The sequence below is a fragment of the Daktulosphaira vitifoliae genome, unplaced genomic scaffold, assembly GCF_025091365.1.
Source record: "Daktulosphaira vitifoliae isolate Bord-2020 unplaced genomic scaffold, ASM2509136v1 Scaffold_2, whole genome shotgun sequence".
Taxonomy (NCBI): Eukaryota; Metazoa; Arthropoda; class Insecta; order Hemiptera; family Phylloxeridae; genus Daktulosphaira; species Daktulosphaira vitifoliae.
In genome coordinates, this window is record NW_026099573.1 from 10,331,988 (window position 1) to 10,354,088 (window position 22,101).

Here is a 22,101-nt window from a genome sequence, read left to right on the forward strand (position 1 = left end):
TTTTTTATAATAATATACCTCCTAAATTGAAATATATTGTTTATTTTAATCTTTCCAAATATAGTAATGTGATTATTAGTTTTGTTACTACGTCATTATTTTTATGACAGTAATTGTTTAATTGCATTCTTTCTTACAGGATGTCAAATAGATTATTATTATGATTATTATTAAATGAAAATTATCTGTTTTGTAAATATTTAGTTTTAAGCCTTTTAATGTGGATATTTGTGTATACATTAGCTAATAATCTTTTATCTAATAAAGTGTAAATAAACGTAATTAATCGTATTTCTTTAATTAATTAAATCAGTAATTAAACAAATCGATAACCTGATTTTTTGAAATTTTGATTTTACATTTTTATAAAAAGATTATGCATCTGTTATCCTAAGCCAACCATGGCAAAAAAAAAAAAAACAATTAACACTGCAAATATGTACGTTAGTATTAACTTAAAACCGGTTTCATAAGTTTTATTCAAACAGAATACATGTTCATACTGTACGACTTCCCGAGCGACGGCGAAAGTTATTTCATAATATTGATAATAACCGGAAGTTTTTTGCTATCATACCCCACTACTATGCAATAACTTGATTCGGTCTTAGATCTGTCTTGTCAAAATTCCACGTTTTTCAATTGTAGTCAACGGTTGCACGAGTAAGAGTCAACAACGAACACTAAGAACAAAATCTCAAAGACACATTTTTTTTATATTAAACAATTTAGACAAACGGTATTTACCCACACAGTAATCAAGTGATTATCACTAAAGGACACACATTTTGGTTTTAGGTGTTCTATTTTCATTTTTTATTTTCTTAAAAAAAAATATAGTAATAATAATAATAATTTTGCTCAGTTTAACAAGCTCATAAAATTTTTCAGAAGTTTCTATTATTTTTTTTGTTTCAAACGAATATAAAAAAAAAATCAGTGACTGTTCAAATTTTTAACAAAATGTCGCTAACGAGGGGAGCCTTAATCGGGTTTATGGTGTTGGTAATGGGTGCCGCCGTAAAGGCCCATATGCTTTTCATCAGACTGGCTCTTTTGGCGGGTATGGGCTTAATGGGTATGTGGATGTTACACAAGTTAGCTCAAGATTACCAGAAAATATCTAATGGCAACCATAGACCTATGGGAGCAGCAGCTGCAGGCCATGCAATAGCAAGTACCGGTAGACTTCTAGGTTTGTGGAAGAGATCTATTCCTGAAACGGTGAGTGTTATCAAGAACAATTGCTAGAAAATTGTAACTAAAAAAAATTAATAGTTAGTTTTTTTCATTATTTATCTAATATTGACATTAATTATTAATGAAAATATTAGGTATATATTGTTACTGTATAAATATTGTTGAAATGTACAATAAAATAAAAAAACGTAGGTAAGAATAACTAGATAATAAGTCAAATTTAAAAAAATTGAAATAATAATTAAAAGGTTCGTTAAATTAAAGATTTCTTAAATAATTAAAAAAAAATTTAATGGTAGTTCATAAACTTTTTTTAAGATAATAATTTCGTGAAAACAATTAAAGATAATGAAATGTATAGTATAACTAGAATTTCCAACAATCACTTGTGATTAATGTCTGTACATAAAATTGTAAAATAATTATTGTTTGGAAAAATCTTATTGGATCATTCGCTTCTGTTTAGGATTCTTCTTTTATTATATATATATATGTTAAATATGCATTATTGTATGACTTTTGTTATCGTAAGTTAATTGCACATGAAGTATCCAGTGCATTTTATGATTTATTTATGTTGTTACTTATCTTAGAACATAAAAAGTACGCATGATTCATAATTTATACCGAATAAAGTATACAGTATTGTATCAAGTATTGAAAGTTTTACGACTACAGTTGAGTCAATACAAATGGTTAACGTTGCAGATGAGTATAAAAAATCATGTGATGTATACAAAACTCGATTTTTGAAAAACTAGTTTGTATGGCATATTATTATAAGTTGAATATTATGTGAATTGTAGTTTAACATATTGATTGCAAAGTAGGTCACCGAGGAAAAGCATAAATAAAAATGCATTTTGAATTTGCAATAAATGTTCATAAATTCAGGGGCGTTTTTGGTCATTTTCATAAAGATAGGGTCGAAAAAATTGTTTTATTATTTTGTAATAAATTTTAAATTAATGACTTATTTTTATAATTCGAATACATCGGTGAATATTTAAAGGCACTAGAGATCTTTAAACTCAAAATTTCTCCCTATTAGAAAATTAGGCTCTCTAAGAATGAAAAAAAAAATGTACGTATTCTTATAAAATATCAATATTTATAATTTTTTTCATTTTTAGGGAGACTGTGGTAAATTTGGTGTTTTCTTTAGCTGCCTTAAATGTCCACTGATATTCGATATCCATTTAAGTATCATATTCTTTAAAAAATAGACCATAACATGAATTATGAGGTAAAGGGTGAGAAGTTCAGATTTCCCGAGTCCTCATAAATACACCAATGCATTGATCCCTCACCTTAAATAAACTAACAAATTATTACTTTAGACACTTTCTAATTTTAATGAAATCGCCTTTTTTACATTAAATTTTTCATTACAAATTGATCCTGTGAGATCAATTAGATTCTTATTCTGTTTAAAATTTAAATCTCAACTTATAGTCAGTTAACTTAAAATTTATCCTTTAGAATATAATAATATGCTAAGTTATAAAATTTTATTGTAGAATTTTTTCTTTCATTTAATAAAAAAAAAAATAAGTTACGATATTCTTCTCATACACAGGAAACATTTGTATTTCAATTATTATGTCATAGTTCAAAACCATGTACGACGGGCATGTGAATTTTAATGAACATAAGTTTGTTAAATAATTTTATAAACAAATTATCTAACAACAAAATACATATTAAATAAGTACATCTTTTTCAATTTTGAACAGTTTGACCTGATATAAAAATAGCACATATCGTTTCGAAGTATTTAAAATTAAGTAAACGAGTTTGTCCTTATCAATTACATAAGCATTTTTTGACAACTGACGATAAATTTTATTTTCATAAATGATTTGACATAATTTATTTTGAAGTCCTAAGTTTTCCTTTGATTTATTTTTCTTTTCTCATTATTTTAATTCCATAATATTTATTCTAAAATAAATGTAATCACCTTATTTGTGTAAATCATTTTATGCAAAAGCCAGGGCATTTTATTTACATAACTTTTTTAGAGAATCTTTATTAAAATATAATAAAATAATCTTATATCTTATGAAATAGGAGTGTTCATTTGCATCATTCACTATTTTTTATTCATTGTCAGAAAACATCGATCAAGTGAAGTAAACTTTCGTGTAACATAACGGTAGATTAAAACATGGAATTGATTTTAATGTAGGTTTATAAAATCCATTAAAAACCCAACGTATTTGATGTTAAAATAAAATGCATAATTTTGTTTAGGATTGATGTATTAATATGATACATCAAGAGTTATATTATTGATTTGCATAATAGAGAGTTTCTATTTTTGTCACTCAAGTTCATAATTTAACCTGTATGATTGTTGTCAGAAACCATATGCTTAGCCGTTGGCAATGGTTGACGGTGTAAGTATTATTTTATTACTTCCAAAAAACCTACCTACTTGATTTTCAAACAATAAAATTACACTTAATGTGTAATTTAATAACAAACATTTCGAGAGGCAGCTATGTTATATTCTTCGAAAATTTTCTATGTACTTTGTACAGCGCTACACAATTCGAGTAACCTACAATTACATATTAATAAGCTTTATATTTTGTGTTAATAATATAAATTATATCATACGCCTAATTTAATTGGTACGTAGTTAACAAGATATTAATTTGTAACACATCCCATGAACACAAATGATTTATTTTCGCATTACACGGTTAAACAGTGTTTGATGTTTAAATACTCCATGAGGTAATCTTATAGTACTAAATGATTTTTTTGGTTTGATTGTTAAACATTTTAACTAATTTTACATGACGATCTTTAAAATAGCGGATATTGAATTCGGTTAATAGTGTAAAATAGGATTAAATATTCTTTTTGGGATTGTTTTTATCTCATATATAATATTTTATAAGGTCGTGTTTGTAAATCGCTTTCCTTCTTGCGATGGACAGATACTTAACTATGAATTATGATAAACGAAAGTCGTACACGGACAGCGCAAATCCGTTGATATATTATGTTACTTTTGAGGCTTCTGAGTCATACGAGACTGTAATAACAACTGTTTTATTAGACAATGACTAGTATAGGTCAGATTCAAATAGTAACCGTATGGAGAGAAGTAGTTTTTATTATTCGTCATAACACAGGTGAATGATGACCGAAAAAAAATGTAGTATGCTTAATTAAAATAATAATAATATCATTGCCAGACTTGTTGTCTATTAATTTATTACCAGCAGTTCCGGGTGTCAATTATAGTTTTATTATACCGTTGATTTTAGTGATTATTGCTGTGTAATAAGTTATGGCTCGTGTGTATAGTACAGCAAGTTCAAAGCATTAAGATATTTGCCGTTGATGGTATTAGAAATTAAAGACAATTTTATGCAAAATATTAAAATAATACTTTAAGAAAATTATTTGAATGCACTAAATTAACAATAATGCATATTAGTGTATGCCGTAGAAAGTTTGATCCTAGTAATAGAAACTGTGTTATGTTTGTTTTATATCAGATAATTATAATGTTTTTATACATCGGAACATAATTATGACGAACATTTTGTATTTATTGACCATTCTTTATTAATAATTATAAAAACAATAATTCGACGTATTAATTTATAAAAGTATATAAGTTTCAGTGTTTACCATCTGAAGACTAAATATAAAATATTTCGTTCCTTCATTTTAATAAAATAAAAAATACTGTAACCATTAACAGAAATATAAAAAATCGGTTGTTTTTTTTTTATTAAATGAATTTTATTTTATTTTTTAGACTGTAGAAAGCTATGTTGATGATGATTCGCTGCACAAGATTTTCAAATTTGACGATATCCTTCTTCAAGATCGAAGTATGTGTGCTCGAAAAATAGTGTGCGAAATTGCAGCCACACCTAAAAGCCAACTTAACCAAGTCGAATTAAATATACTCAAGTTACTCAGGTGAGTAAGATAAAAACTCATTTCGGACAATATTTGTATCACTCTGGGAGATTTTATATGAAATGATAGCGTTCATGTCAAAGACGGTTACAAGGATGGCAATGAAGATTGTATAATGTTCTCATAGTATTTTGGTAATTTAAGCTATATTAATTCTAGACCCGATTGGCTTATAAGTTTTGTTATTTAGAACGTATTATGGATGGGGAAATAAAGTATTCCGTGCTATAATTGTTTAATGGTAAAGTTTTTAGTAATAGTTTTACATTCGTTATATTAGTAATTTATCAGTGGCAATAATCAGTACTGTTGATATTACAGAATTATATATTTCATTTATTCTAAATTTTAGCATGTTACTAGTTATGTGTTGACAAATTTATATTTTGAGGAGATTGTCGTTATCAGATTGGATAACACTATTATTTTTGACTTTGACCAAAAAAAAAAATAATTTTGTATAAATAATTAAGTGAACTAGTAAAAATCAAGCGTGTCCGTCNTTTTGTTATTTAGAACGTATTATGGATGGGGAAATAAAGTATTCCGTGCTATAATTGTTTAATGGTAAAGTTTTTAGTAATATTTTTACATTCGTTATATTAGTAATTTATCAGTGGTAATAATCAGTACTGCTGAAATTACAGAATTATATATTTCATTTATTCTAAATTTTTGTATGTTACTAGTTTTGTGTTGACAAATTTACATTTTAAGGAGATTGTCGTTATCAGATTGGAAAACACTATTATTTTTGACTTTGACCAAAAAAAAAAATTTTTGTATAAATAATTAAGTGAACTAGTAAATATCAAGCGTGTCCGCCGGACGTGATATTAAATTTATCTGCTAGGTAGGATGTGTGACTGCTTTCTAAAACTCCTTAAAAAACGCAACGAGCAACATACCTGAGTCCGGTAAATTGCAGTTTACACGTTATGTAACCCGTTATAAGATGCGGAATACCATGTAAATAGTGTTATTTGTTATCATCACTATAATAATGTAACGCGTAGCCTATTATGTTCATACACTGGTATAGACCAGGGTCAGGTGATCATGTCACATAATATAAAAAATTATTATACCTCAAAAAAGAAGAATACTAATAATTGAACCTCGGAGCGGTTTTCTGGAATTTACAGAAATTCCATATTGTTCTTCGGTCACGATTTAGCCATACACGACAATTTAGTCAATGAGAGTTTCACATCTTCCTAAGTAATAAAATATTGTTAAATCCGACAAGTTTAATGTATAATTCGAATAGTACTTAAATAGCTTAGTAGAAATATAAAGTATTTCTATTGTGTAACAAATTTATTTATACAAGCATTTAAAAAAAACAAATTGTAAAAATGCCTTTCTACAGTTATAAATGATGTAGATATTATCTACTTCTTTTATTTTTTATCGTTTTTTGGGTATACAAGAGTAAATAAGGAAATGGTCTGTAATTCTTTGCAATTTCCGTGTTCTGGGAACGCTAGAATTTTTTTTTTTCTATATTTCTTTAGCCTGGTAGAAGCTTAAACGGTAAAAATGTAACAATGTTTATTAGATTAAAGTATATTCCTCCATTAAATGAGTCTTCAAGTACCCTGTTATGTTCTTTGTATACGTATTTAAAGTTATCATAAAATAATATATTAAATCTTATCAGAACTTTTACAAAAGAGAAGTCACTAGAATAGAGGCTCGGATTGCGTTTTTATAAATTTTTTTATTTGAAAATGAATATTTTTAAGTCTAGTACTTAAAACTTCATACGGGTCTTATAAGCCGTAAATCAATAAACAGTAATTTTTGTTCAATTTATAATTTTTTTTTATAATTTTATAAATAATATTAGTCCATTATTATGTAAATATTTTTTTTAGTTTAAATATTTAAAAATTAAATTAAATATGGCAATTTCAAAGATAATAATTAAATTTAGTACGTTCATATTTATTATTTAATAAAATTAAATATTATAGTTCATTTTTTTAATTATTAAGTAGTTATTGTTTATAATTTAAAATGGGTACCTGTCTACAGGTATGATCAAGAATTTATGAGAAACTATTTTTTTATTCACACGTCAATATAAAGTAATAATGAAGTGGGTTTCACCGCGCTAATTTACATTTTGCTAATCTAAATAAAGATTTAATACTATTTTCATTGTTGTTAATTAGTTAAAAAAATTAAAAAACTCTGAGATAAACAAAAAGTTTTAAGCATTGATAGCGGGTAATTTCCTTTTTGCAATTATTTAACATATTTCGTGTTCCGGAGTCATACAATAGTTTAGTCTAATACGTTTGAAAGCAACAACATCATTTAGTTTCTCATGTTTGTAACAATATAATATTAATTGTTTCCGTATTTTAAATATTTTATCAGTTGTAATTCTAAGACTAAGCAAAATAAGATGCTTATTATAAATACATACATTTTTAAAATATTTTTTTGTTTCTGATAAATGTTAGTTAGGTATAAATAGCATGAGTGGGAAAGATAACAGGTTTAATATCTCTCTAAATCATTCACATATCCTAACTAGCACAATAGTTTTTTACGGTACACTTTGTTACTCATTAGTACTAACACAGGTGCGCGCACGTTAATTTTAGTTAGAAATTCATATATAGCATACTTAGATGTATTTTTTCGAAACTTTAAGTATTAATATGCAAAGGAAAATATTTAAAATCTCTTAAATATTCTAAAAGTATTACTTAAAAATTATTAATTAATAAGCTGGGGCATCGTTACAGTATTGTTTTTGGTCAACATTTAACGAACAAGCAATGAAGTGTGATCAGGTGCATTATTGTGGTGCAAAAGTTATGAATTGTTTTGCCACAAATCCGGTCGTTTTTTTCGGATTGCTCCACGCAAACGGCGTTGAACTTATAGGTAGTATTCCTTATTGACTGTTTGATCTCATGGCAAGAATTCGTGATGCACTATGCCATAAAAATCGAAGAACACAGAGAGCATAGCCCTCAAGTTCGATCGCACTTGTCGAGCCTTTTTCGGTCTTGGAGATCCAGAATACCTCCACTGGGACGTTTAAGCATTAGTTTTAACGTCGTATCATCCATGTTTCGTCACATTTTTTAACATGTTTCAATAATTCTGCATCATCGTTGACATCATTAAGTGACTCCTGAGCAGTTCGCCGCTGTTTTTGTTCAAAATTCTGCCACGCGTTTCATACCCAAAACATTCGAAAAAATTTCATGGCCAATCGATATTCCAAAATCATCAGCGACTTCTCTGATTGTGATTCAGCGATCGTATATAACCATTTCTTACAATTTTTCCACGTTTCCATCGGTTTTTGATGCGTTCGTCATCTACAACGACATCACAGTCTCACCTTGGAAACGCTTATACCACTCGAAAACCCTTGTTTTACTCATGAAACTCTTAGTCTTATTTTACTTAATTTTATTTTTAACAACATTTAATACAAATCCTTTGATTCATTTTTTTTTTAACAAACAAAAATCGCCGAGGTCATAAAAACACGTCTAACCTTAGCTTTTTACTTTGTCAGTGGCAACCACTGACAAAGTAAAAAATGAATGCAGTTGAACATTTTATAATATTTCAGGGACCTGTGTACCTACATTATGAAAAAAATTGATAATCAGACTTTCCGAACACGTGAAATTTAAAAATTCCCGTTATTTTCTGAACATAACTCGTAAACGTATTATATGTTAAACCAAATAGTTCCTCTGTATAGTTTTCATTTTTTTTTGTCTCTTATATCTATAACTTTATTCACTTAAGTAAATTATTTTGTTATAACCCCCGTAAAAGCAATCACTATTTTGGACCCTGACTTTTTGGAAAATTTGATAATTCATATGTCGATTTATTAGTTGTAAACATTTTTGATTTTGTTATTTTTTTTTTTTTTATGTATTTTTTGTTTGTTTTTGTGTCTTTCTCTTAATTTAGTTAAAATTAAATATGTAAACATAGCATGCTTGTAAAAAAAGGGATACATCCCGTTAACTAAATAAATAAATAAATAATAAACCTTTATTCATAAAATCGTTTTTCCTAACAAATGTAAAAATGGTTGTAATTATTACTCTTGTGTTATCGTTGAGATTTTTTATCCAATTTTATTAGTTTTACCATTATGAACTTTTTTATTTAATAACCTGAAAATAAATTTTAGACGAAACTAATGGTTACTCTTTAATCCATTGTGAAACTTTATGGTTTATTTTAATAATTATGTATTATTTATTGAATAATTTTTAAATTAATCAGCTGTTTGAGACATATATTTTACAACAAATCCTAATTTTTCAAATGATATTCTTCAAATATTCGTCTTTAAATCTTTTTTAAGTTTGACTAAAGTCGTTCAATGTTAAAACTAATAAAAATGTACGATTATATAATTATCTTTCAATTTAAAAGTGATTTGATCTAATTTTTAATCATGGAAATTGATAAAAAAACAAAGTAGATTTTTATCATCATCGAATAACATACTGATATTATAAATCAAGGCGATAATTAATTTTTATAAATTAATAAAATTAAAAAAACCTCAAATACTAATTTCAAGTATATAAAACAAAATAATTTTACTATAGAGCAATGTAATGATAATGTATTGTAATTTATCTAATGATTTTTCGATTAATGTGATCAGAATGATATGAATACGTTTCCCCCCCCTGGGATTATTTAACGAAATTGTGATAATACATCCGACAAGATTTATATGATAAATAACTTTCAATACATATAAAAATGTCTACTCTATAACAAATCTCAACGATTACTTCCTCGACTTAATAATAATCATTTGCTTCAACAATTTTATCTATCTATGCTCTTTTTTTACAAATTTAAATAATTAAAAACTTTCATATAAATGTTTACAATGAAATGATCATTTTGAAAAATAATATATGTGGGATCGATTTTATTATTGATGTAATACATCAAGTAGCCGTAAAAAAATGCAGTTCCTAAAACCGGTAATTATTTATTCTGTTATAAATGCCGTAACAAAGTGCTTCTGTTTATTGCTACATATAATAAAACTATATGTATGAATGGCTGTATAAATCGTTATATGAGGTTTCACTTCGATGTGTGCATTTATTTAAAATAGAAATTGTGAATTTACATACGATTAAACTGTAAAGGAAGTAACTTAAAAATGTTTTAATAATAGATAGTAGTTTAATAGCATTAAGTGCTGCCAATAAATGTGCTTCCTAAATCTTAAGAACTTAGGTTATTTTACTTAATACATCTTCAAAATATTCTCAGCTCTTATGGGTGTTTTAAAACCTATAAAATATCTATTTAAGTACATTTAAAGGTTAAATTAGAAGTTTTATGAATATCTTTTATAACTATTGGTACTTTTCTTTCAAATAAAATATTCTGACGTTCCAATATTATGTATAATATTTCTCTTGCGATATTTACCGCCAATTATGTAATTACATTTATTAGTAACTTAATTGTATTATTTCCATTATACTAGACTAACAAATATTTTGAAAAGTAATCATTTTCTAGTTAATAATCATACAAAATAGATGTATAGATTACTACGTGTCTGTATATAATGAGCAACAGTTTGTAACGATTGAATTAAAATTATATAAACTCCTTACACATTTAAACTGCTGTGTATGCATTTAATTCATCTGAGTAATTTTGTACTGAATGCTTATAACTACAATAATACAATTAATTATAAGTTATAAAAATACTTTCTGAAGTAACTGTTTTCGTTTGCTTTTATACTGATATTTATCACTTCATATAAAATTTGGATATGAAAAATGAATTTTAAACGACGATAACATAATAATTGTCAACAAATTCGGCATTACCTAACCGACCTTACGACTGTTATGTGTAAGTTCTATATTAATTATCGAACTTGTCAGAAGCCGTAGAAAGTAATTAATTAGTTACGTGATTTTTAAATTTAATAATAGCTTGCAGATTAAAATTAAAATTATTTTTTATTTCAAACATACTGTACAAAAATTTTAATTGAAGTTTAATTTTTAATTCGACAAATCATTAAAATAGCATAATAAATTCATTGAGATCCATTAAATTTTTTGAATATTGGAACATGTCCAATAAAACTTTACATAACCAGTGAATAATTGTATATAAATATAATATTGTATATAATAATACAAGTCCTTGTATTGTATTGTTCGAACAAATGTACAGATAGGTTATATAATAAAGAAAAAGAAATGTAGTATTATTGTTATTTTTTTCTATTTTTATTTAAATGCATTGAATTATTTATAATTATTATGTATAATAATTTATTTTCTATTTTATAGAACATTGATAATTATAGTAAAAAAAAAAGTTGTTATAATTTTTTTGAAGAATAATCTCTAGACCAAAAAATTAATAAATTATAATTAAATTTATAGGGAAATAATTTTTTTACAGTCTTTAATATTTTTTTTTCAGATATACATCTGATTTAGACAATTTTACAAATTATAAACCAATAACAGCTAATTAATTAAATGAAAAAATAATATTTTATTATAAGTTTTATAACTTTTATTAATGTCATAAATTTTATTTTTCGAAGTTGCATTTCTATATGGTATAATTTTAAGTTGATAATTTGTTAAAATATTTATTAGGTTTTTAAATGGCCTAATTAATTTTTGGCGATATCCTAATGAAGTTATACATGCTAAAAAATGAAACGAAAATTTCCGTACGTTAATATGATATTTTTCATATGCATGTTAAATAGACACATTAGTGTAATTTCGACATTTTGACAATTATAGAAAATTTGTTTACATAAATAACATCTTCTTCACTATTTATCCAAATTTTCCTTTACATTGTATACGTTAAAACGTCCATTACAATAAGTAAAATTTCTGATATATTTTTTTAAAGTTTACTTTATGACGTAAATATTTTCTAAAATGATAAATAGATAAATCATCACAGATTAAAATTGTTTCAATTAATTATTATTTTGTTATATGAATAGTTGTCATATATGAGTTAGATAATGGCTTATGAAGTAGCAACTTGCTTATAAGTTAAAATGGAATAAGTGAAAACGCAAAATAAATCATGAAAAGTAAATATACTTTTCTTGCAGTTGAACGACTAGCCCACGCATTATTATATAGTTGTCTATAATATCATAAATACTCACTAACAAGTTTTTTTATACGTTTTACAGTTTAATATAATACTTATTCAGTCAATAATTCGTGTTGGTCTTTAATTCATTGGTGTATCAAAAAATCATTGGACATTCTATTTTTTTTAATTTGAGGGTGGTGAATATTTTTATATTATTTATTTAAATACTAGTCGGTAATTATGGTGATAGAATTGATCCTGGAGAATTGTTAGGTACAAATATTTTCCGTTGCTTTTTTTGTTCTATATTTTTATTATTCGTAACTATTCCGATTTTAGATTCGGTAGGTTATTTACTAATTTGTTTTAATATTTTTACAATAATACGGATTACTAAACAGTAAGTGTCCTTATGGTTAAATTATGAGAAAGTTGGAATAATATTTGGTTATATATATACAATAATCATGGTCACTTCCTGTACTTAAAGAATAAATGTTTGTTAAAATAGTCGCATAAGAATTAAAATCATACATTATTGTTTCAGTCCTAATGAACACTATGACGAAAACTCAGCCAAAAACATTTTTCGAAAAGCTATGGAATTGGGACGTAGAAAGAAGAACACAAGGGCATGTGATCTCGAGTACAAAAAGTGCATCTTTAACACAAGAACGATGTTCAAACTTTTCACTTCGTTTATGTAGCTTATCAAAACAATATGTTTCTGTACAAATATTAAATTATAAAGAAAATTTAAAGATATTAGACACAATTAGCAATGTTATATGAAACTTAGAAAACCTCTTTACTTGCCATATTTGGATTTAAGTTGTCGTTTGTGTGTAATTTGTGTCTTTAATTTTATACATTATTAAGTATTATTTTGTGTTCTTAATGGATTCATGTCGATGTTCAAACAAAAAATTTGTTCGTTTCATGATTATTAACTAATTTTGTTTTTGAGTCCATCATAGAATTTTATCCTATTATTGTTTATTATAATCAAGTATTTGTCATTTATTAAATTTTGTTTAAATATTGTATTGTACTTACTTTGTGTAATACCCAAGTTGTTAAATATTAACAAAACTTTTATTTTTTTTAAATCATTCGTGTTTTGTTGTAGATTTTTTTTTTTAATAAAAACACACTATAATTATTTTGTTTTATTTACTATTATATTATTTATATAGCAGAAAGTTTTTTAGAAAATACATTGAAAACAAATATTTTACTAATAATTTGAATTAAATTTAATATTTTATAATTATATTCAATTAATTTCAACAAATTATTAAATAGATCAACAATCAGCCTAAATTTATCCTTATTTGGATTATAAAATTATAAATATCAATGTAAAAAAAATATCTGATAAAAATATATACAAATGAAATATTAAGATTTTTATAAGATTAAGTGTTTTATAATTAATATAGTTTTTTGAATACAAATAATTACTTTTAATACTATCAAAAATAAGTATATATATAATATTCTAATCCGAGTTAAGACATTATAAGGCTCAAGACGACGGCGTCAAGCAGAAAGTAATAGTACACTTCATAACAGTTATTTTTATTTTAACTTTGATGTGAAGCTGAGAACGTATTAATTTTATCATAATGAGTTTATTTTTTTGTGTCTGTCATTTCTTTTTCTCAGTTCTTACTGGACCGATTTTTTTCAATGATACATCAAAAGATCACAAATCGTATCTAGTCGAAGACATTACCCTCAAAACCTGAAAAATGTTCCAGGAAATCTAGCCTTTAAATTTATATTAAAATTAAGGTTATTTTATTTCCTAGTTCAAAAACAATTTTTTATCGACGACCTATTTTCTATTGCAATTGGCAGTCGCACAAAAAATAATAGATAATTTTGCATTTGGAATAATCGACCAATTTCTTAAAATTAAAAACTATTTACAGATTTGAATCGAAGCGTTTCTTATTATAGTGATTTAAATCATTGTCAGAAATCATCTATACTTATGACTACTATGCCACGTGCATACTGTGCTAACGTTTTTTTATTAATTATGTTATTATAATTTAAAATTTTTTTTAAATTATAGATTACAGGAACTATAAATTAATACTATTATTTTCACCCCTTAATACATTTTACTATTAATTCATCACCCCTTAATTCATTACACCCTAATTGCTATTTTTGCTCTTAACTCATCACACCCCTGAAATTCTATTTTCTCGCCCTTAATACATATTAATGCTAATTTTCAACATCCCTAATTCAGTACCCCCCTACTTAACACACCCTACACACTATAGTTGCCATTTTATTGCCCTTAATTACCAATTTTCACGTCCTGAATTAATAATTACTATTAATATATTAAACCCTTAATACTAAATACTACTAATTTATACTAATTGCCATTATTTTGTAAGGAAATTATAATAAAAGTTTATAAAATAAATAAATATATATATAATCAAAAATAACTGCTATAATCCTATTAACCTAAACAAAAGCTAATAAGTATAATAAAAATTTTGTTAATTTAAAACTAAAAAAAAGTAAGATGATGTTTTTAATTATTTATAGAAGATTCATTAACAATATTTTGTGACGTACATTAACTAAATTAAAATCATAGACAAGATTATTCTTTTAAAGCTACTATCTTAAAATAATAGGTTTTTTGTGAATATTTTTTAGCTTCTTAGCTCTCACTGAACCGATTTTTCTCAACAATACGTCAAAAGATTACAAATAGTATCTAGTAAAGAAAATACTATTAAAAATTAAAATTTTTTCCCTAATTACCCGTAAATGGTGGAATTCCCCCCAAAAATTACGTTTTTTAAGTCGTTAAATTTTGATATTATTTTCACTGTTTTTTTTTTCTACTTTTTAAGATTCCTTTTAAAGATTCTCCTTTTTATATTTTTATCAATTTTATCTATTTATATCTTTATATATTTATTTAAGTAGCATCTTCTTATTAAATTAAACGTTGAAAAATTAGCTTATCTTGAAAAAATTATTTAACAATTTCAGATTTTCAATTTTTTTTTTTAATTTGAAGAACTCAATTGAGTAAATTATTCACGAATGTCAGACATTTTTTTTATCGTGTTCTGACCGTTTATAAATTTTATCAAAAAACGATCATGGCCGCCAGTATTTTTCGATTTAAAACTTGAAATTTTTATCAAAACTAACTAGAAATATTCCAAAGGTACCCTGAATTTCGTTGATATTTGTTGGTTTTTGATCGCTATTAGACCAAAATTCTATCAGCTATGAGAATTTAAAATTTTATGCCTATCTTCTTATTATACATTAAAACATTGTGCAAATACTGGAAAAAGTACTTAACGTGGTCCGAATTAAAAATTTTTTTTTTGTTAAATGAAACAGCTTTACAACGTTATTCTGAGAAAATTATTCGCAAAGATGTCTACATGTTAGATATGATTTTGGTTTGCATGTCAATTTTGTTAAATTTAAAACTGAATAATATAATTAACAGGTTTTTATGAAGTATATTTTGAATACACATAAATATTTTGTAACCATATTTTTATTTTTTAAATTATTGTTTAATTTACAAGTGGGACTATTTTTCTGGTGAACAGCTTTTGGAGTAATTTTTGCAGAACACATATCGTGTACGGTATAGCCGGGTAAACCTACCAGGATCAGTGACATACCTGTAAGGACAGCTTGCAGATTACCAAGTCTGGAGCGGAGCGCTAACTAGGTGAAGCCTAGTCCTACATATTTAACCAGCTTATAAAATATAAAATGATCTAATTAAGAAAATGATTGGTCGATAACAACATTCCTCCAGTGCTTCAGAAGATATTCACAATATTGCCCTAGACGGGATGAGCGGCCGAGTAATTTTTTATGATAAAAGGTAATTATACCCACGTTTTTCCATAAGTCTACACTTTATCGTTATAACTTTTGAAGTATTGATCCAAAAGTTGTTCTTAATTAGTCATTTTCTTAATTAGATTATTTTCTGTTTTATAAGCTTGTTAAATATGTATGTGGTCATTTAAATAATTTAAGTTATTACCCTTATAAAGTATAAGAGATAATCTGAAATTATTTTATAATAGATAAATGTAGATACATACGTAATTAACAAAAGCCAAAAATAAAAAAATCACAAAAAACTTTTTATGTTAATATTAATTGAGTGGCTAGCGTTAAAAGAGCATCACTCTATACTTTACATACATTTTTCTTTATTTAATATAGTTCTAATTTTATCACGATTTAAAACATTAATTATGTTATTACTGTTATTAATGTTTTCTTTTTTTATCGATACTACAATTAAGTAGTAGTCACTTATATCAGTTTGCAAAACGCTAGCATTTATCTATAATACATTATGATCATTGTTACTTTTAATGAATACATGATCCAAAGAAAAGAGTTTCTGAACATCAGGTAATCTATTAAAACTATAAAGGATAGGAACCAATTAATAGATAAGAGATTTAAATAATTATTGTTATTCGTTTGAGAATGAATTATGTTTATATTCATGTTTCCAATTAAAAATAAACCAGTGTTTAATTGTTTCCCTTCAATTACTTTTTTTAATAAATAAATTAAACTTTAGTAATTAAACAATGGAGATCTATAAGCATAGAGCAAGGTGATTCACTTATAGTTATTTTTTAAAGAAAGATTAACAAAGTTAATCTTTCCAATATGTTATACTCAAAAAGTTTAACTGGTAAATTCTGTTTAGCAAAAATCATTAAGCCGTTATTTTGATTCCTTTTTATAAAATAGAAAAATAATTTATACCCAGTTATTACATAACTACATACATCATGCCACGTATTTGTAATTCTATTGAATAGTTAAAACTTTATAATGTTGTTACTTTTTGCATATTGCGTAAAATATGACAAAATTTAGCGCATTTAAAAATTTTATTACTGAAGATATACTTTTAAAATAACAGTCATTGTTAAAAGTACATGGGAAGTTTGAACAAAACAATTAATGGTATCATTGTTTTTTCTTTTAATTTCTTACAATTTTCCTAAACAAATTTTTTTTCAATCAATGTATTAAATATTAAATTTAATCTAATACAATGTACTCTAAGTTCAAAATAGAAAATTTCTTTCATTTCATCGCTAATATACTACTATTGGTAGAGGTCGTTGGTTCCTAATAAGTTAGCAGCTTGCTACCATGATCGTAAAATATGATGATTTTTCGATTTGGCTTTATTTATTAGAAACGCTTGATACAGCAGTTCTGGAAGATTATAAGCAGCTTACATATTTAAGCCACAATCATTAAAACTCTACATGTACCAATTTTCTTGTCTTGTAAAATTTATAAAAAAATTAAACTCAATATATGAATTCAAAAAGTGTGGTATATTACAGTGTGTGCAAAAAAAAAAAAAAAAAAAAATAAAATTAGTTATAAAAATTAAAAATATTTTGTGTAATACATTTTTGAATATTAAACAAACTATCATCTGAAAATAAAAGAATAAAAAAACAAAAAAGGATAGGTATAAATGCATAACCAATAAATATTAAAAATCGCTGGACACTTACTGACAGTCGCTTATAGTAATTAATATGTACAAAGGTAAGCCTGTTCATTTTGTATTACCCCTAAGTTATTAAATATTTATCAATATTGTTTACATAAAATCTGCTGCAAAAACGCCCAACGCTACATCGTNTACAGTGTGTGCAAAAAAAAAAAAAAATAATAATAAAATTAGTTATAAAAATTAAAAATATTTTGTGTAATACATTTTTGAATATTAAACAAACTATCATCTGAAAATAAAAGAATAAAAAAACAAAAAAGGATAGGTATAAATGCATAACCAATAAATATTAAAAATCGCTGGACACTTACTGACAGTCGCTTATAGTAATTAATATGTACAAAGGTAAGCCTGTTCATTTTGTATTACCCCTAAGTTATTAAATATTTATCAATATTGTTTACATAAAATCTGCTGCAAAAACGCCCAACGCTACATCGTAACTGAGTTTATTGCTATCTGGAATAATAAAATGACGTGATAATATATTATAAATTTTTAAAACGAGATTCTATAATTACTTGTTGGAAGCAATTCTATCAATTTCGTCTTAATGTGTTCTATATTTGGATATGTTTGTAGTTTTTCACATATCAGATTAATTTCTGCGAGGTTAAACAATTGATCGCCATCAATATCATGTTCATTAAATAGGACAATGGGCCTGCCCTGATAAATAAAAGAAATGCCAATAAATTGTTTATTACAAAATATACATTATTACAATGTACCTGTTCTGGTAATGTTTTGATAGCATCTTCTAGTATTTTATTACCTTGATACATGTTGATAACTTTTAAGCATTGTGTTTTATGTTTATGAGAAAAACTTTGAAAATTTGTAATAGTACGATCAGTAAATTTCTAATTTTACAAGAAAAAAATCACTTACCAGAGCTCCAGTAACGTAGTATAGTGAACACAACAAAACTACGATTTTATAATGAGCAATTTTATTAAATTATTAGATACTAAAATGTGAGTGTAAATCTTTTTTCTCCGTGTACTTCATATAAACGAAATGAAAACGATTTGATTCAAACTTTCATTCGTACATATTTTATACTAACGATTTCACAATAATCTGTATCAAAAATATTTGTTTTTGCTATTTGATGACTAAAAATTTTGATCTAACTCAAAAATATTTTTCATCGAAACGAGCCATTAGTTTGTGTGGTGGTGTTTTTCAAAACTATATAGTCCAAATAAATATGGTATATTGAATAACATTCATGAATCATTCAGAATCTTCCAATAATATTTTTGAACTAAAAGAAAACAATAAGAATATGAATAACAACATTAATACACAATAATATTGATACGCGAATTTTTAAATCATTTTTAATTTTAACCCCAGCCCCTTAAAAGAGCGAATTGTACTTGAAAGTTACTACATACTCAATGTATAAATGTAAAATCAATGTTGTCATCATTCATGCAATTTTCCAAAAGTAAAAACTTTATAAAATTTAAATTGAAAATATCATTCAGCCTATTTCAGCGATTGTGTTTTTTTGAATATTTTCCTCTAATTAGTAGTCGATTTGAGGGGGATTCAGAATCAAATTATTACATTAAATAATATATAGAGTAGGGTGGTCCTTAGCTATAGAGTTAAAATATTTTAGGTCATACCTCTAAAATTTGTTTAATCTATGTTTAATGTTTAATCTATGCAAAGTACGTTAGAAATGATTAACTACTTGCTTTCTAGTTGATTAAATTTGGGTACATCACTCATTGACTTAGAAATGATTAAGATTGATAATATTTAAAAAAAAAAATAATAATCTAGTTAAAAAATATATAATTTTAATTAACATATATTAATTAATTTTGAGTTACTAAACTACATATTGTTGATATAATGTAAACAAATATTAATATTTTACGAATGAAATTCAATATTTGTTAACATCTTTATTTTAAAAAATTCCGGTTCTTGTTTTTCTGAAAAATCAAAATTCATAACCTGGTTCGGGCTATAAATATTAAAAAGGTACCAATTCAAGAACTTTTTTTATGGTTCTATTCAAGTTAAAGGAGGTTTTAAACCAAATTTAGTTTTTCCTATTTACGGTTCTTATTACATTTGAATAAACTGTATCTCACATTAAATGTCATTGATTTAGGCTTGTATATTAATATTATGCATTGCGTATTACTTATCACAAAAAATAAGAATTAACAATAAGAATATTTGTTGTTGTTTTTAATATTGTGTGACACAATTTGTAACAAATACTTTAAATTTTATTTTGATAAAATATCCAAAACATTTATAAAATGTGTTATTTTCTTAGGTGTTTTCAATTCAATGAAATTATATTTTTAACTATCGAAAATGTTTGAGAATATATAACTGAAGCAATGACGATCGCAAAATAATAGCGCAACAGGTGTTTTGGTGCCACACTTGTCATTTGTTGGTAGCTAGGTTTATTTTTTTGAGTCAAAATTTGTTTAGACTTAATATCAATGTTTATATGACGTGTATATCTAAGATTCTAATGAATTTATCCTAGGCAAATGTTTAATTGAAATAATTTTTTTCAGTTAAGTGCACGTTAGATATTTTTTAAGCATTATGGATGAAATCAAGTATAAGTATGAAGTGGTAATGATTGTGTCAGGTTTATTCATGCTATTAACTATGTATGAGCTTCCAGTTAACAGTTATTTCGAAGTAATTATTAATTTTATGAAAAATGTCTATGTAGACCAGTTTATCATATATTAATATATTATGCTATAATATCCTTAAAGTATGTGTCATAATTTAATATTTTACCATAAAAAATACAAAAAATATTTTATGAGAACAAATTATCCAATTTTATAATAAAGTAAATTAAGAACGTTTTAATAAAGAAAAAAATTAATGATTATACAGTTATCAAATATATCTAGACATAGTTATTAAAAAGTAACTGTAGTTACTTTTCCATTAATTTTTTTTAAGTTAATTGGAAATTGATTAAAAACTTTATTATTGTCATAAAATACAAATATTATATTGAAATAGTCTTACGTATATTTCAGAAATTTTCAAGATGTCATAATCCAACTAACAATGCCTTTAATTTTACAAATGTAAGTATAATACTATACTTGATGATGTTTAAGATGCATGCACATTTGCTAAAATTAAACAAAAAATCTTTTTTTTTAAATTTTTTGTTTAAGTTTTAAGGATTGTAACGCAGTTGTAAACCAATACAAGCTGTACCCACCCATGCTGCATACGCATTAAATGTAATAAAATACTTGTAACTCAATATACAATGGTCATAAAATGATTATGGATCCGTTAAAAACTTTTATAAGAAAGACGTTAAAAACTGGCTATATTAAAAATTAAAATTGTTTCATAATTTTTGTTTGAATTATTTTATATTCTGTAAGCAACTGCATGAGTTATAATAAACGGATCATTATGTATATATTTTAATTTACATAATTATATAGGATATTATAAAGGAACGATGAAAATCAATAATAATTGTTATTTTTTATTTCTGTACTTATAGTAGTGTCGTTTACTACTTTTTTCAAGGATGTATGTGTTTAAAATAGAAAAAGTTTACATTGGTTTTATAGGACAATTTATACGTTTTTAACTGTTTACTTATGTTTTAAACAGGTATTTTAATAACAGTTTTTTTTATTCGAAAACTTTTTTTATTTATTCACAGAATTGTTCAATCATCCAGTGACGCTATGTCTACACATCCGTTAAAGTTATTTTGGCTTTTAGACATTATCGAATACTTGATGTATTTCACAACGTTTTATCTAGTTCGTAGAATTGTTTATTTATTATACTCAATATACTAATGTGTATTATACTTAAAAAAAAGTTTTAACTATTTTTTTATGTTAATAAATGTTGATAATAAATATTGTATATTTTAGTACCCAGGTATCAAATGTTAAACGAAAATTTCTTTAGGTTCAATATTTCAAACGTCTTTTTACTATTTTAGATTCTTATATCATAAATCTTATGAAAACTGTCAGTTACAGATATAATACGTATATCAAGCAAAATTAAGAACTGTGTCCTTCACTTAACACAAAATATATTAATGGTAAATATATACAAAAAATATTGAACGATTACAAATGTCTAAATGAGAGAAAAGTTGTCAATATTTTGGTTTCGATGGGAAGCTAGAAGGTATTAGTTTTACTCTGATGTCTTTTTCTTTTTGTGCCTGTTACCAT

The 22,101-nt window shown here is 25.1% G+C and overlaps 2 protein-coding genes across 3 annotated transcripts in view; both read left to right on the top strand.

Annotated features, from left to right (window-relative positions):
* Positions 1–21,791, top strand: part of LOC126898684 (uncharacterized) — a 60,108-nt gene extending 38,317 nt beyond the window's left edge. Inside the window, exons 1-3 of one of the 2 annotated variants that reach the window (XM_050672967.1) lie at positions 20,280–20,560; positions 20,900–20,967; positions 21,570–21,791. In XM_050672967.1, coding sequence (XP_050528924.1) covers positions 20,462–20,560; positions 20,900–20,967; positions 21,570–21,711 — 309 coding nt within the window. In that variant the 5' untranslated portion in view covers positions 20,280–20,461 and the 3' untranslated portion in view covers positions 21,712–21,791. Of the gene's footprint in view, positions 1–20,279; positions 20,561–20,899; positions 20,968–21,569 lie in introns of those variants that run through there. The other variant, XM_050672969.1, reaches the window with a different exon arrangement.
* On the top strand, positions 431–13,412 carry LOC126898682 (uncharacterized). The gene is made up of 4 exons (XM_050672966.1): positions 431–798; positions 892–1,224; positions 4,985–5,151; positions 12,833–13,412. The coding sequence occupies exons 2-4, from the start codon at positions 964–966 to the stop codon at positions 12,990–12,992; spliced, it is 588 nt and encodes a 195-aa protein (XP_050528923.1). The 5' UTR covers positions 431–798; positions 892–963; the 3' UTR covers positions 12,993–13,412.
* Positions 21,792–22,101: the final 310 nt, after the last annotated feature.